Source organism: Carlito syrichta, unplaced genomic scaffold (genome assembly GCF_000164805.1).
Source record: "Carlito syrichta isolate Samal-C Ts95f unplaced genomic scaffold, Tarsius_syrichta-2.0.1 Scaffold303197, whole genome shotgun sequence".
Taxonomy (NCBI): Eukaryota; Metazoa; Chordata; class Mammalia; order Primates; family Tarsiidae; genus Carlito; species Carlito syrichta.
In genome coordinates this window covers 620,163-636,422 of record NW_007247293.1, presented here as the reverse complement: position 1 = coordinate 636,422, position 16,260 = coordinate 620,163, and the positions used below count along the sequence as shown (strand labels likewise).

The following is a 16,260-nucleotide window of genomic DNA, read 5'->3' as shown; positions in this document are numbered from 1 at the left end:
ATTTAGGACATATGTGAGGAGCTCTGGCTGCTGTCGCTAATCTTAGAAGGAACAAACTGGAGCAGATCTAGAGATAATCCTTATATCAATGACTCTGAAAACCTTGACTTTTTGACATGTTCTGAAAGAGATTTTCTAAATGGCCAAAGAAGGGGATCTGCAGAAAGGGACCTTGGTTCAGGGCTGCCTGAGGCTTTGGGTGAGTCATGAAGGTGTGACTTTCTGGAAGCCGAGTAACAGACTCTGAACTGCAAACCTTCCTGGTATTTTATTGAAATCCCAAAGAGTCATAGTCAATTAGGTCCTCTCTCCCACACAGTGAACTGCCTCTACATTAGGAATGTCAGCATCCACTAACAAGACGAGATTATTTATTGAACTCTCCTCCCTACTTCTATTAAGTGGTTCCTTGAATTTTCTGTGAGGTGACCAAATAGCTTTACTCAGGGGTGAGTAAGCTGAGTTTGACGGTTTGTGTCTTCCCTACTCCGTTTGTGAGAGCTAAAACTCCTCACAAAAGCCGGTGTCTGACCTTCTAGTACCTTCTCTATATACCACTCGACTAGTACTTTGTACAAAGTACTGGAGGCTGGACCTTGGCATCACAACTTCTGAGAGCATGGCAGTTCCTGGTTTAGTTGTATTTTGTCCTCAGATCTATCTTGGATTAATTGACTCCCTCTCTGGACTATGGAGAAAGGTGTTCGAATCATAACAAATGTTGCTACTTGTATTCATTTTCTAGCATGCTTCTTATTTTTTCTCATTTTTGTAGATCCCATTGACCACATTTTAATTGATGAAAATTTCTTTTCTGACCTTTGTCTCCCTTTTTTTCCCTAAGGTGATGGGCAGAATTTGTTTACGAAAGACGTGACAGTGATCGAGGGAGAAGTTGCCACCATCAGCTGCCAAGTCAATAAGAGTGACGACTCTGTGATTCAACTACTGAATCCCAACAGACAGACCATTTATTTCAGGGACTTTAGGCGTAAGTTTCCATCCCTATAGTCGGAGACGGCAACTTTATTTTCCTACATGTTGTCTTGATAAAGAGGTTGCTAAGGCCACCCTTTTTAAATTTAATGTTAGCTGCTTAAAGTTTAGTCAGTTCTTTAGAGAGAAGAAGAAACAGGCGATCATAATCTTTCTACTTAATAGAAACCTTGCATGGTCCCTTTTAAAAGTAAGGCAGTCTTACTTTACAATAGGAATTGATTGTAGTAATTCAAGGTAAATTGCAATTGAGTCCAAAATATTTAGCTGACACAAACAACTCAAATAGGGTGAGGCAAGGAAAATATAGCATTCTGAAAGGTAATCCGTTTGGTTTGAAGATTGAGGTTTCCAAGGCAATATGTGCCTATAAAGATAAAACCAAATCTTTTCTCACCATAGCCTCTGGCATATGGAAGCGTCCATATGCTGAAATCTTTCCAAATGTAATATAACAAAAGCCAATAATCAAAACTGAATTGTGTATAATAGAAATGGTTCATATGGGTGTCAGGACTTGGCAGGAGCTAGTATCAAATCTTTAGGAAAATTGTTATTTGAGAGCATTGGTGCCTAACCAAGGCAAATGTTGAGCATGTCTCTTCCCGGCTGTTTGTCCCCACAACCTGTGGAAAGAGTTTATAAACCTAAGGAATATTTAAGAAAATGAGGGAGGATAAAAGGAGAGAAGCCAGCGTCTTATTCTTTTTTTTTTTTTTTTTTTTTTTTGAGTTGGAGTCTCACTCTGTTGCCCAGACTGGAGTGCAGTGGCCGCTCCCGACCACCGCAGCCTCGACCTGCTGGGCTCTGGTGATCCTTCTGCCTCAGCCTTACAAGAAGCTGGAACTACAGGCACGCACTACCATGCCCGGCTAATTTTTGATTTGTTGTAGAGATGAGGGCTCGCCAAGTTGTCCAGGTGGGTCTCGAACCCGCAGGCTCAGGCGATCCACTCACCTCAGCCTCCCAAAGTGCGGGATTACAGGCTGAGCCGCTGAGCCTGGCTGCGTCTTATTCTTAAAGTGAATTTTTGTCATTATGTACTAAGCCAGCCTTTGCCAAAATTAGTAGAAGTACTTTAAAAGAGAACATTGAAATAAATAAGCAGCCCATAGACATGGCTTTTGTGGTGATTCTGATTTCCTGCTTGATGCCTAGTCAGTTTCATACTGGGAAACTGAACATAGTTGGCAATCTGTTGGACCCATTTAAGGCTTCTGCAGGCCACAGGCCGTATACATTTGGCAGCTCCATCTCAGACCAAATCAGATATACTTAGATGTATCCAAGTTATTTTGTTATCTTGTTTTTAGAATAAATTTTCGTTTTGTGTTTGCAATTATTATCTATGATTTTTTTTTTTTAGTTCTCTCTCATAATTTACAGCCTCTGCTTTTTTAAAGCCGCGGAACTTTTGAAGCACTTTAAAAGCCTATAGGCCTTAGTCTGTTAATTTCTGGTGCCCAAAGACTAAGCAGAGCTGGGCACCCTGCACCAAGGCACTCATAATCTACCACTTCCTCCAGTTTCCTTTTTGCCCGAGTCTGATAGAAATCCTGAAACAATTTATTGATAATGGCTGAAAACTGACAGCAGTTAGAATTGTGCCAGGTAAGAGGTATGTCAGGCGTGTATGTGTATAATACCCACATGCACCCATGTACATAAGTTTCTTTTGCACAAGGTTATCTGTCTACATGAAGTTATTACAAAAGCCCCAAATAGTAATTCGGGAAGTACTTAACAGATACAGTAAAACTTCATCATTTTTTGCTCTTCGGTAGCTGCCTTTCTAGTCATTTTTTCTCACTTAATTAAGGAAAATAGACCGTCTTTCTCACAGTCACTAACTCTGAGTTTTGTTTCACAGCTTTGAAGGACAGCAGGTTTCAGCTGCTGAATTTTTCTAGCAGCGAACTCAAAGTGTCGTTGACAAACGTCTCCATTTCTGATGAAGGACGATACTTTTGCCAGCTCTACACCGACCCCCCACAGGAAAGTTACACCACCATCACAGTCCTAGGTAAGACATGCTTGTGGGGCCTATCTTGGGAAGTGGAAAGGGGAATGACCCTTACTACTGGATGGCTTCCAGCAGCAAGGAAAAGGTTAATGGTGAATTTTACTGTTCAAACTTGTTTTAGGAAGAATCACCGCCCATCTTGCTGAATTTTAAAAATAGCCTATTTTACCAAATGCTCTAAGGAATGGCAATCAACTGCCTTTATAGATTCCACCTGCTCTTGGGTTTCAAACCTCAAGCTTCTGAAGCAAAGATCAAGAGAATTTAGAGCCCTCAAATGAATCACTCACCACATGAAATCTTATTGCTTCTAACTACCAGGATTTTTTTTTCCTCCTGTGCAGGAGAAGGGGAGGTGGGCTACCCAATCTCTATCCCATGGCGGAGCTCCGTTATGCAATTTCAGTAATGATTTTCGTTGAGTTACATCCTCATTTTAATATTGTTGATATTATTTTCACTGGCTGTACTTCTTGCCTTATTTATTGCCTAAACTCTAGATTATGCTGTTAAAGATCCATACTGTAAAAAAAAAAGTCCTCATGAATGCATACATTACCACAAATTGTAATAATTGGATATAGAAGAATTAAGACCTCCTTAACTGATAATAAGCAAAGAACTGTTGACAGGCTGCTAGGTACACCTCTAGTGGACTGAGTGTCTTCATTTAGGATCACCAGATTGTGATTTACAGCAAAATCCCTGTAGCCAGGTTGCATGTTTATATTTTGCTATAGTCAGCAGATATTTTTACATTGAAGGTGGTCTGAATTAGTCACCTTTAGACAAACTTATAGTCCAGCACATCACACCAGTTGATTTGGATTTTCAACACTGAATTTTCAAGGACATACACTATGACATGAGGCAAAATCTCTGATTTACACCTTCGGAAAGATGATGAATCAAAGTCTATTTGAGGCGGCAGGCTGCAGCTTTTCAGTGTAATGATATGAAGATTAAAGAGGAAAGATAAATAAAAAGGACATTTTCGCTGGGTATGTGTGCACATATATGTATTTATGGATGTATATATTGAGCTGCTGCCTCATTACTTTATTTAAACACAGCTGTAAAAGGGAAATTATTTTTTTTATTCATTAAGCCAAAACATGTCCCTAATGCTTACATATTTGCTCTTGAAAAGAGGGGTACCAATGTTAAAGTCGAAAGCCATGTTAGAGTCGATCCATATGATTTCAAATCTGCTCTGTGTTTAACGATAGATGGCTTTCAGGTATTCGTACTGACCACTACTGTAGTTTTAATCCATGTTACTCCTGCAAAAAATAGTAAGTATGTAAGGTTTTGCTGAGATGACTATTTGGGGATGTTGTATATGTACCACATTCATGAGCATAAATTTGAAATTTTCTGTCCTTCTGCTTGTATAGAAGTGTTTGAAAATACTGTCTGCTTATTGGAGTAAGTCAATAGCTGCACAGATTCCAAATTGACCATCCACTCATCCAACCTTGACCCACCACCATTTATGACATTGTCACAGAAGTGTCAACACTACAATGAAATGTATTTATGATGTTTTGCGCTTTCAGAGTATTGTACTCCATGTACTTTTAAGTATTTACATCTTGATTTCACAGGAGAAAAATGATAGAGGTTAGCCATCTTGCTCAGGTTACAAAACCCTCAATAAGAATCTCTAAGAGTCTTTGAATTCGGAATAGATCTTACTATTCTGTCTCACGGCTTTTGTGTCTTCCAGTCTAGGTTGTTTTCAATTATTTCCCGAATACTGCTGTTTCAAGATTTTTTTCCTGAAGGTACACATCTTTTGTTTTCAGGAGTTTATCTGACCATTGGCAAGCAGTTACCACTACCTGTCATTTTCTGGTGTCTGGTACATTTATTCTTGGAACCACTGCTTTGGACCAGTTTATGAATATACCTTGTACTTGGAAGTCAGCATGCCAGCACTAGAATTTTCAAGAGACATTATGCCTGTAATCCTTTTGGAGTTCTGATTATTCCAGAAGTAATAGATTCCTACTTGTATTTTATAGAAGCATTAACTTAAATATACTTGAAAGTAGCACTTTCAAGTATAAAAAGTAGTAGATGTTCTTTTTTGCAGAGATTATGCATTCATTTAATATTCTTTCCATTGAATTTACTCTAGGATTCCTTGACAGAGTAAAATTGTTGTCATCAGTGTTTGAGTCTTTCATTTTCCAAAATCTGACAATTTCCACTGATACTCGTATATTCAAACCTTTCTCGTAAGGTTTAGAGTTTTCAGATATTAAAATGAATGAAGAATGACATATTAGCATCTTCACTGCTATCTACAGTTCTCTGAAAAGGACTCCATATGCATTTACACAGCTGTCAAATTTCTTGATAGGTTGAAGATGCTCATTTTAGTGCATGTATCTATTAGTTATTTGATACATTCAGCAAAAATTTCAGCATAATTATAAGATATAGAGATGGGTATTTGTTAATGTTATCTGTGCTATTTTATAGTTACTATTATGCTTATGATCTTATCCATGTACAATCTGAAAACTCTCCTATGATATTTTGCACGCATGTGAGTGCCTTTTAGGCTATTCATTCACTCCTTCCACTTCTAACGAGTTTGTTTCTTTCTCCAGAACATTGTAGGACTCTCTTTATACTACTATTCATGAAAGGCAACAAACTAGAGACAGAATACACTGCTTTAAGACTAATATAGTTCCTGATAATACTAGCTCATTCTATCACAGTTCTATCCTTCTAAGATTAGTGTTCACTCTTAAGATTTTAGGGACAGGAGAACCTAATTATTTTAAAGGGTCTTAGAGTGAGATTTCACATACTGATCAGCTTTACGACTCTTCTTTGGTTGTAATTAATGTGACTCATCTTGATATTGCTGATTTTTTTTAAATGTTGTAGGCGTAATGTTTATAATTATCACTCATAGATTTGGGGTTAGCTAAGAAGAACCTAGACATTTCATTGCTATTTTCTAATATTTCCCTCTATGTGATTTTCATTCAGGTTTTCATCTATATGCACCTCCTTAGAAATATCTTTGGTTATTTTCATTAATGGCTGCAGGCAGTTTTTACTAAATGTGCCTGTTTAGTGGACCATGTGTAAGTATATTCTCTGGTTAGCAGCAGTTTTAATTCATTTTTCTTATAAATGGATTTTTATACTTTACTAACCTTTTGTGTTAAAGTAGACATTATGAAGTTAAAGGAAAAACAGGGTAGAATTAATAGACCAAAATAAATTTCAGAATTTTCTCGTCCAGCCCTCTGTTTTTCAGAAAGATTTAAATCACCTCATTTATATTTTCCAAAGCTTTCTTGCTCTGAAAAAAAAAAAATCTGAGAGAAGGCAGCTTTATAACATATCAATAAACTATTATGGCTTATATTATCAGATTTTATTTTATATTTATATACCAAACAACTCTCAGTATACTTGCCTGTTTCTTCTAATCTTAGGAGAGCCCAGGAATACTGGTCACAATCCTAAGGAAAGTGTTTGTGGACTTGGAACAAAGAAATCATTCAACTGTTTCTCAGAATGATGATCTCAACAATAAATAAGTCCTTTATGACTTTAGCCATAAAGTTAAAGATGATGTCAGCCATTCAGGCAGATAATCCTAGGAACTAACATTGGTCCAGGACTTACTCCAAAGGGTTATAGAACTTTAGAGTGTGTCTGTTGCAATAAAGGGAGAATTAATGTAGACCTAGCTACCCATCACAGTCTCAGCACCCAAACAAAATCTGGAAGAGATATTGGTGAATTTTCACCTGTCCTTCTCTGTTCCTGTCCCTTTTCATTTCCCTACTTTCAACCAACAGACATTATTGATAATGTAGAAAGAACATGCTATCACCATAAACCAAATGGAAGGAATAAAGACTTTTCACCAAAAAATACCCTTGCAGATGAACAGGTAGTGGAGGTTAGGAGAAGCCTGGGGTGAAGAGAGACTCAGCATGAAAAACAAGAGGATGATGGAAGGGCACTCAGGAACACAGGAAGCAACTATCTGACTAACTACATTTGAGTTAAGTTCCTCTGAGACTTCAGAGATACATAGTAGAATCTTTCAGTAACTCCTTCTCATCAAGAAGATTCCCAGGTTTCCACAGGATCCATTGAGGTGTTTCTTTCAAAGTAATGTAGATTAAATGGAACCTGATCTGCCTCATTCTGTAGGAATTTCTAGTAGCTCTAGCCATTTACCCTGCTTTTCCTACCCTAAGAGAGCCAACTTAATAGCCCATCCAAGATGTCACTCATTTATACTTCTCACTGGGAACCACTACATATGTCAATGTGAAAAAATTATTTTCATTGCTCTATTTTTATTTTTGCCTGGACCTTGAATGGCATTATTTTTGCTTGATTTTCATTCCTTCATTTATTGAGAAGGCATTTCTGCATCTGCCACACCTTAGTTGTTTTCGTTTTATTTCCTCTTACACTGTTTTTCATTGCTTATTTACCAAGGTCTTATTTTCTTTAAGCTTGGACATTCTTTTCTGCTGACATTTGGTCTAACAGTAGCATTTTTTTTTTCAATATTCCTATTATGCTCCACTCAGAATGCAGTAGTATTTGTTGGTGCTCACATCTAGTCTCTCTGTATTCCTCTGTATTCCCCATCAACCGTCTAGGTATGCGTGATGAAAATCTGTAACCTATCTGACTGTCCTACACCATGGATAAACTATATTTAAGGATGTGGCTAGCTGAAATCCTCCCATTTTTTTTGTCACTGCCTTTTTGTGTCTCTTAAAATGCTGGCAGATGTGCAACTCCAAATTAGATGTTAAATTACCTCCCTTTTTACTTATTTTTTCTTAAAATGTAAGCTAGGATAGTTCTTTGACATGTTTAACTACTCATTTGGGCCATATCATATTAGCAACGCATCCAGTTGAGCAACTATGTTGTTTTCCTTGAACACAGGGAATAAAAAAAGAGAGATGCTTTTGCTAATAGTTACACCCTCACTGCCAACACCACTGTACACTTTCTTGCTGAGGAAATATGTGCAGCAAATCATTTTACTTTTACTTTCCCATCATTCTCTATAGGAGTTTTCAACTGTTCCAATGCAGTGTAAAAGTCTTCCTGTGGGCAGAATTTTCACATTGGACTAGAACAGTTGGAAATCCCAAATACATGGTTTAATCCCATAATTTATTGAAGCAGTATCAGAGATTTATTATTCAACTTGATCATCAGGATGGCATGTTTATACATATTTAATTTCTTGTTTCTCTTCTGAGTTGAGAAACTTATTAATCATAAGACTCAGAACTGTCTTTGCTTATTCATGGTGGTCAGGGCACATATTCTTAGATTCACTCTGCTGAATTCAGTATTCTTACTGATTTTTATTTCAAGAGGCTCAGTCTTGAGGTGAACTTGCACCTTATATGAAGTTTCACTGTCAACTCTGTTTCATAAAAGATGATATACTTTCTTCATCATCACCGTCACTATCATGCGACATATTATTGATTTGATACTCAGCATTTCAATCCCCAGATCTTTTATTTTGACCATTTTATCACATATATGTTTAATACACGTACAGAAAGGTGGTTTTATTTCTGATATATAAATCTCTGCAATCACTTGAGTCTCTTTCACCTTTGATTTCCAAAATCTGGAGCACTGGAATTCAGAATATGGAAAATTGCTGAAAATGAATTGACATTTCCTGTATTAGTGCATCTTCATATCCAAAGGATTTTATTACTACATCATCCATCAGAGGTCATGATTATATTCTGGGTCTCTATGAATCATCTTAATTAAATGGAACTGGCTTGAGGCATAATTTTTCCATGGATGTTTATGGCGAGTGATTCCTTTAAGGGACTCAAAGTTTTTGATCTTTGCTGGTTGGCTTTGGAAACTTTCATTTGAAGATTGAAATCCAAGAGTTAAGTTCAAGGAGAAATATTGTTTTCAGGGACTTCCAGGTAATGATGATAATTTCAATAGCGTGTACTCCTCTTCCTTTTATATCTACTTACTGGTCAAATTTTCTAATGACTGGTGACTAATATTTACATTATAACTTGGTCAGTGAAAACTTAGGAGTGGGAAGCTGGTCATTTCATAAGATAAATTGAGAAAAATTCTAAACTAACTGATTTTGCATAATTTACTTTATTTGATGATCACTTTGCATTTATTTTTCCCTTCCTATGGTGGTTTGTTTTAAATTTCCACCAGGAATATCCATTACCTGTCTCCTCTTTGATAGCAATGGTGATAGATTCTAAAGACTAAAAAATATGTCCAGAGATAGATTCTGTGTTTATAAAACACATATATGTTTAATTTGTAGTCCCACCACGTAATCTGATGATCGATATCCAGAAGGACACTGCTGTGGAAGGCGAGGAGATAGAAGTCAACTGCACTGCCATGGCCAGCAAACCAGCCACGACGATCAGATGGTTTAAAGGGAACACAGAGCTCAAAGGTAAGATGCAGATTGCTCTGTCCTGAAGTAGTTGGTTGGCACTTGATTCTAACAGGTGTGCCTTTGTGGAAATTAAAGACAAATACAAGGCATGCTCCTGAAATAAAAGTATTCATTTAGCTATGGTTTATAATCAATTACCAAATACATTTGAGGCCAAAGCATAACAGCATTTCATTGTTCTCATTTATATCCTCATTCTGTGCCTTGAGGACTCATGGTAATATCTGCTGCTCTACCCAGATGCCCAGAAAACTAGAGCTCTTCATGCCAGGAAAAATTTCTGTTGGGGATATTATCTGAGCTCAGGCTGTCTCCTCATTGTTTTTACCTTGTCTTCTGTGGAGATCCAGAATGGGTCAGAACCCCAAATCCCATGCTATACTTTCGTTAAATGTTTCACAGTCTTCATATGGTGAATTCCAAGTCATTCTGCTATCTAGCTCATTATCAGCTGTGTTGGCTATATGCTTTCCTACAAGAGTGATTGCACTGAGTGGGCTAAGAATCATAATTGTGAATTTACAGGGATCACCTTTCTAACGTGAACTCTGTAAGTCAGTTGCCCAGTACACACCAACCTGTTCTTTTTTTTTTTTTTTTTTCTGGAGTTGGAGTCTCACACTGTCGTCCAGGCTGAAGTGCAGTGGCACAGTCACGGCCACCCCAGTGTCAACCTGCTGGGCTCCAGCGATCCTTCCGCCTCAGCCTTCCTGGTAGCTGGAACTACAGGCACACTACCACTCCCAGCTAATTTTTTTTTTTATTGTAGCGATGAGGTCTCATCAAGTTACCTGGGCAGGTCTCAAACCCACGGACTCAGGCAATCCACTCACCTTGGCCTCCCAAAGTGCTGCGATTACTGGCTGAGCCAAGAGCCCAGTCTCACCAGCCTTTTTTTTTTTTGAGTTGGAGTCTCTGTCGCCCATACTGGAGTGCAGTGGCCGCTCCCGGCCACCGCAGCCTCGACCTGCTGGGCTCCGGCGATCCAGCCTCAGCCTTCCAAGTAGCCGGAATTACAGGCATGCACTACCATGCCCGGCTGATTTTTTGATTTATTGTAAAGATGAGGTCTCGCTGCCCAGGCAGGTCTCGAACCCGCGGGCTCAGGCAATCCACTCACCTCAGCCTCCCAAAGGTGCAGGGATTACAGGCTGAGCCACCAAGCCCTTACCAGCCTGTTCTTATGCAAAGACTCTGATTTTGTTGTGTTGATAGTACAGGCAGTTTGTCTAGCCCCGCTCCAATTGTCCCTCCCTCGGTAGGGGGCCATCCCAGGTTTGATTCCTAGATCCTCAAATACATATTGACTCAGCTGTTGTATTAGATAAAGGATACAGTCTATCTCCTATTTGACCATTTTAAGTCCCTCATGTATGTCACCATTCAGATTCCTTCTCCTTTCAAGGTTGCCCTGCAAGTAACACCCTGCACAAAGGACTTAGGGGCTGAACACCCCTAAGGAGTGTTAGCTGTGTGACAGGAATACTGTGTGCCTTAGTTTCCTCTAAAAGGAGGATAATGGTACCTTATGGGATTCTTAAGAAGACGAAATGAGTGAATATTTGTAAAACATTTAGTGAATACCTGGGCCAAGGTAAGTGCTGTATATGTGCTTGTTAAATAAATAAAGAGTGTGAGGAAGAAAAGAGTCAGCCCTTTTAGAAAGGGGATATAGAAATCTATATCTGGAAGCAGATAAATCTATATATAACAGCTTGAGTTTCAAAGAGCTTGCTCTGTTTTAATCTCCTATTTCCTAGGTATGGTTTTGGAAGGAAGGAGTTTCTCATTTCCTCTCTGCTTTTCTGTCTAAGTGAATTCAGCCATTAAATGTGTACCGATAAGTACAAAACATTAAAAGAAAGTTAATGGTGTGCCATGTTCCTAGGAGTGCTGAGTTCAGGAAGGGACTGCCGTGGCCTATTCATTCTATCCGGAAGCCTCCGCCCTCCTTTTCTGGGTGTTCTTGGACGTGTCTCCCAGCTGGCCCCAAGCCCTGTATCTTACTTCATTCTAGCCCACTGCCACCCTCTGCATTTTTTGTGGTCTCCCAAAAGTCTCAGAGTTTAAACATTTCAATTACAATCTCAATTATGCAAATCCATTTAGTTACTTTCTCTCTTAATTGTCGATGATGGGGGTAGGCAAAAGGGGTTGTTTATATCTCTACTGTTGATTGAATTACTTAGGGGATTTGGATGACATCCTGGAATTTTTAAATGGCATGACAGCCTACTAGATATTTCAATGAGTTCAGATGGTTGTAGGAATGAGAAACACTTTCTTTTTCCCCTCCTGAATACCCTGAGCAGCCAGATGTCAAAATGGTTCAACTTCCAGTTGACTGTTTGTGGGAGGTTTTAAGATAGAAGAAATATACTTAATATATTTCGGTAAAAATAGTGTATATTGTTTGGGGTTGAAATATATTTTAAGTACTATTCTGCAAGGTTGAAAAGTAAGAAATTAAAGAAAATAATCATTTTATCAGCTCACTATCTACAGCTTATCCTCATTCCAAGTGACTTCTGTCGCATTAGTTACAGTAGCTATATCAGTCAGGCAACTGAGGGAAGGACGTGAAAACAGATGGAAATTCACCCAACTCTGGTTTCTTGGTACATTTTGTGTCTCTCAGGCAAATCGGAGGTGGAAGAGTGGTCAGACATGTACACTGTGACCAGTCAGCTGATGTTGAAGGTGCACAAGGAAGACGATGGGGTGCCAGTGATCTGTCAGGTGGAGCATCCTGCGGTCACCGGAAACTTGCAGACCCAGCGGTATCTAGAAGTACAGTGTGAGTACTCAAGTATTTTATTCTGAGGGCATAGAGTAGCAATTATCTAAAAACTCCTCAGATGCCATATATCAGATGTATTCATTGTATTGAGTCCAGATAGAATTTTTATCTTGTCTTGGTAGAAAAATAATCAAAAGATTATTTTACTGAAAGACTATACTGCTATATTACAAAGTACCAACGAGGACTTGAAACTACTCCATTTAACCCACAGGTAAAACAAAAATGATTCCAATCTCCTCTAACATAAGACCTAATTAATTTCTTTGAACACATACTATCATCATTTCTATGCCAACTCCAAAATCTAGGGTAATTCTCCCTCTTTTTAAATCCTAAGTACTGAAGTTTTTACAAAAGGGATTTTATTCCCATTCTACAGCAGCATTTTGTTTTAAATTGCATGTTCTCTTCCATTTTAACTTAAATGTAGCAGTGAGTTAAAAAGTCTAACTCTTTGGGATCATTGCCACAATCTTGATGGCTTCATCAATAAAAACTAGACCATAGTGAGTGAGGTTGTCTCCTTACTGTTCTCTGTGAACTAAATACAGTGCCCTTATCTTCTCCTCTGGGCCTTTCTGTGTAAGAGGAAACAGTCTGTTTTCTGCATAAAGCCATTATTGTGCCAAGGTTTTGGCCAAGTAGCCTGCTTCTCACTTTTTATCAAAAGCCTTCTGTAAAAATTCCAGGTGATGTTTAAGTCTGCATAGTGCAACTGTTATAAGAGTTTGGTTGAGATAGCAGTGATTGGGTGTCTGATGAAGGAAACCGTTACCCTCTGTGAATCCTTGTATTAATTTCCTAGGACTGCCATAACAAACTACCACAATCCTGATGACTTAAAACAACAGAAATTGATTCATTCACAGCTCTGGAGGCCAGAAGTCTAAAATCAATGTGTTGGCAGGACCACACCACCTCCAAAGGCTCTGAGGAAGATCCTTCCTTTCCTCTTCCAGCTTCTAGGATTTCCAAGAGTTCTTTAACTCGTGTGTTCATAGCTGCATTCTCTACTTTTGTCTTCACGTGGCCCTTGCCTCTTCTCTGTGTGTTTCTTATAAGGGCACTTATTGATATAGGGCTCACCCAGATAATCCAGAATGGCCTCATCTCAAGATCCTTAAATTAATTACATCTGCCAAGACCCCTTTTCCAAATTAAGTTCACATTCACAGCTTCCAGGGGTTAGAATGCAGACCTGTGTTTGGGGGCCACCATTCAACTTGATACAATCCCCAACACAGGTTTAAATTGCCTGAGCAAAACAGGGTGCAGGGCAAGTTATAAAAATTGCTTCTAAGAGACCATCCCATTCTAACCTTTTCTTACTCTGTGAGCTTGGCTCAATTTAACATTACATAATGCAGGTTTTTCTTGTTAATTCATTTCATCTACTTCATTATATAGCTTCATTATGGGCATCATGCTTATAATTTTCATATCACTAAAACTATTGTGGTGTAATGTCCCTATAATGGGAAAACAGAAATGATCAGATATTATCTAAATTAGCAGATAGTAGATGTCTTGTGACTTTGTTAATATGTAATTCATTTAAGCAAACTTAATATCCATTAACTTCCCTTGTAGGGGCCCATTAGCTTTAATAATATATTAGCTCCTTTGTGAGTCCTGAGTAGATATTCACCCAGTTTCCACCCCTAAACTCTTCTAGTATTTTCCCAGAGTATCTTTTAAATAGAATATAGCTCCACCCACCTACAAAATTACACTCACTCCCAAATGCAAAATATTTCAAGCACTATACCTCCTACCCCTTGGAAAACTTGATAATGATCCTTATAACCCTTGTCTTCCATACTGTGGATTCAGGTGAGATTTGTCCTTCCAAAAAAAAATAGGGCTTCATCTCTGAATCTATTTGACTTTAATCTAACAAAGTAATGCTAGCCCTTAATGGTGGGACAGTGTCCCTAATGCCTTCCAAAAATGAGAATGCACCCATTGATCATTTTAAGCTCTAATGTGACACCTTGGTGGGACATCCTCTGTTCTCTTACCCAACGAAAGTCATACACATGTTTTATCCTTGATGTTCAATTTTTTGGAATATACGTAAGAAAACAAAAATCTTGTATAAAGGAAAGTTAAGAATTACAAAGCATTGTATTAATCCGAATGGAATGTCGAGTCTGGTTTGCTATCTTAAGTAAAGCTCTCTGTGCTGGAGAAAGTTCCCTGCTCTCCATTTTTAGAGTACTGTTGAGAACTTGGAGGAGTCAGCCATGAATTCCTTAAGCAGCTTCTTCAAATACAATTGGAATTATCAGCATCCTTTCCTACCGGCTTCAGGCTCCTTGAGCACCGGCAGCTATACAGGAACAAAAAACCTCCAGCCTCAGGATGCCTGAAAGCGCTCAGTCACTGGGCCCTGAAGCCTGATCATCATTGACCAGTGCTGTCGGTGGCTCAGCTCCAGTGCCTCACAGCAGTCCTTTCTCTGAAGACAAGTAGCACTGTATCTTGATAGCCATGAGGAAGGAAGAGACACTTGAACACATGAGATTTTTAGAATAATTTGTTCAGTAGCCAGTCTGCATGGAGGTTTGATTATTTTGGACACCCTGTGAGGCGTAACAGCACACTTGTGCTTTTTAAATTGGCCCAAACCCTTGAAGTCTGCAGCTCTTAACCTTTTGGGATTCACTGACCCCTTTAAAAATCCTTTGGTAGACCTGAAAAAAAATGAATACAATCACATATTCATGCTATTTTGCTTAAAATCTAAGGACTCTATTTACCCCTCAGAGTTTTCCTAATTTCAGTTATTCGAGGGCCACTTTCACAAGTTTCGTCATGTTTATGTGTCATTCGTATTTTTACTCTATTTAGGATTTTTTCCTTAAGTCATTTTCTTGCTTTAACCTCACCAGGGCCTGTGAATAAATGTCTATTAAAGTACAAATTTTGTTACATATATTGTCTAATAAATGTACAGCTATTTTTTTTTAATGTCCTTTCTTTTGCCACCTCAAAAGATGTCTTGGCTGGGCACGGTGGCTCAAGCCTGTAATCCCAGCACTTTGGGAGGCCAAGGTGAGAGGATTGCCTGAGCCCATGGGTTCGAGACCAACCTGGGCAACATGGTAAGACCTTGTCTCTACAATAAATTTAAAAATTAGCCAGCCGTTGTAGCGCTCACCTCTAGTTCCAGCTACTTGGAAGGCTGAAGCAGAAGGATCTATGGAAGTCAGCAGGTCGACTTTGGGGTGGCCGTGAACATGCTACTGCACTCCAACCTGGGCAAGGGAGTAAGACTCCAACCCAAAAAACAAAAAAGAGATGTCTTATGCTTTCACTGATAAACAATAGCTTATCACCAGGAAATGCTGACCCATCCATAAGCCTCAGATTCTACTATGAGTAAATGAGACTACCTTGAGGGCAATTCTAACCTGATATGATTAGTATTAAGTACGCTTACTTGGTTTAACTGTGGCCCATTTTGAGCCATGGAAGTTCCTGGAAATCTCTCTCCACCCATCAAAAACAAGTATAGGCTGTGTGTTGTGGCTCATGCCGGTAATCCCAGCACTTTGGGAAAATCACTTGAGCCCAGAAGTTCAAGACCAGCCTGGGCAACATGGCAAGACCTCGTCTCTAAAATAATAATAATAATCATAATAATCATAATAAAGAAACAAAAATGAATGGATGTTAGCCAGGATATGAACAAGGTTAAATGACAGATAATAGATTTGAATTTTTTTAAAAAAATAATAACCAAAAGGAAATGAAAACTTGCATTGTGTGTCATCAAATATCTTACTTTAAATGTGACAGCAAAAAAAGTGAGGAGAGATACAAAGAAGGGAAACCTTATATTTCTCCCTTAGGATGGAGTGCCGCCATATTGCTCAGAAGGCCAGGCTTGAAGTACAACTTGGAATTGCTTTTGTCTTGTGGATTTAAGTCCTAATTAATTGA

General features: G+C 38.6%; 1 protein-coding gene across 1 annotated transcript in view; it reads left to right on the top strand.

The window, feature by feature from the left end:
• CADM1 (cell adhesion molecule 1) overlaps positions 1 to 16,260 on the top strand; it is an 88,547-nt gene that overhangs the window by 18,362 nt on the left and 53,925 nt on the right. Inside the window, exons 3-6 of the mRNA XM_021712348.1 lie at positions 845 to 991; positions 2,867 to 3,019; positions 9,369 to 9,506; positions 12,148 to 12,306. Coding sequence (XP_021568023.1) covers positions 845 to 991; positions 2,867 to 3,019; positions 9,369 to 9,506; positions 12,148 to 12,306 — 597 coding nt within the window. The remainder of the gene's footprint in view (positions 1 to 844; positions 992 to 2,866; positions 3,020 to 9,368; positions 9,507 to 12,147; positions 12,307 to 16,260) is intronic.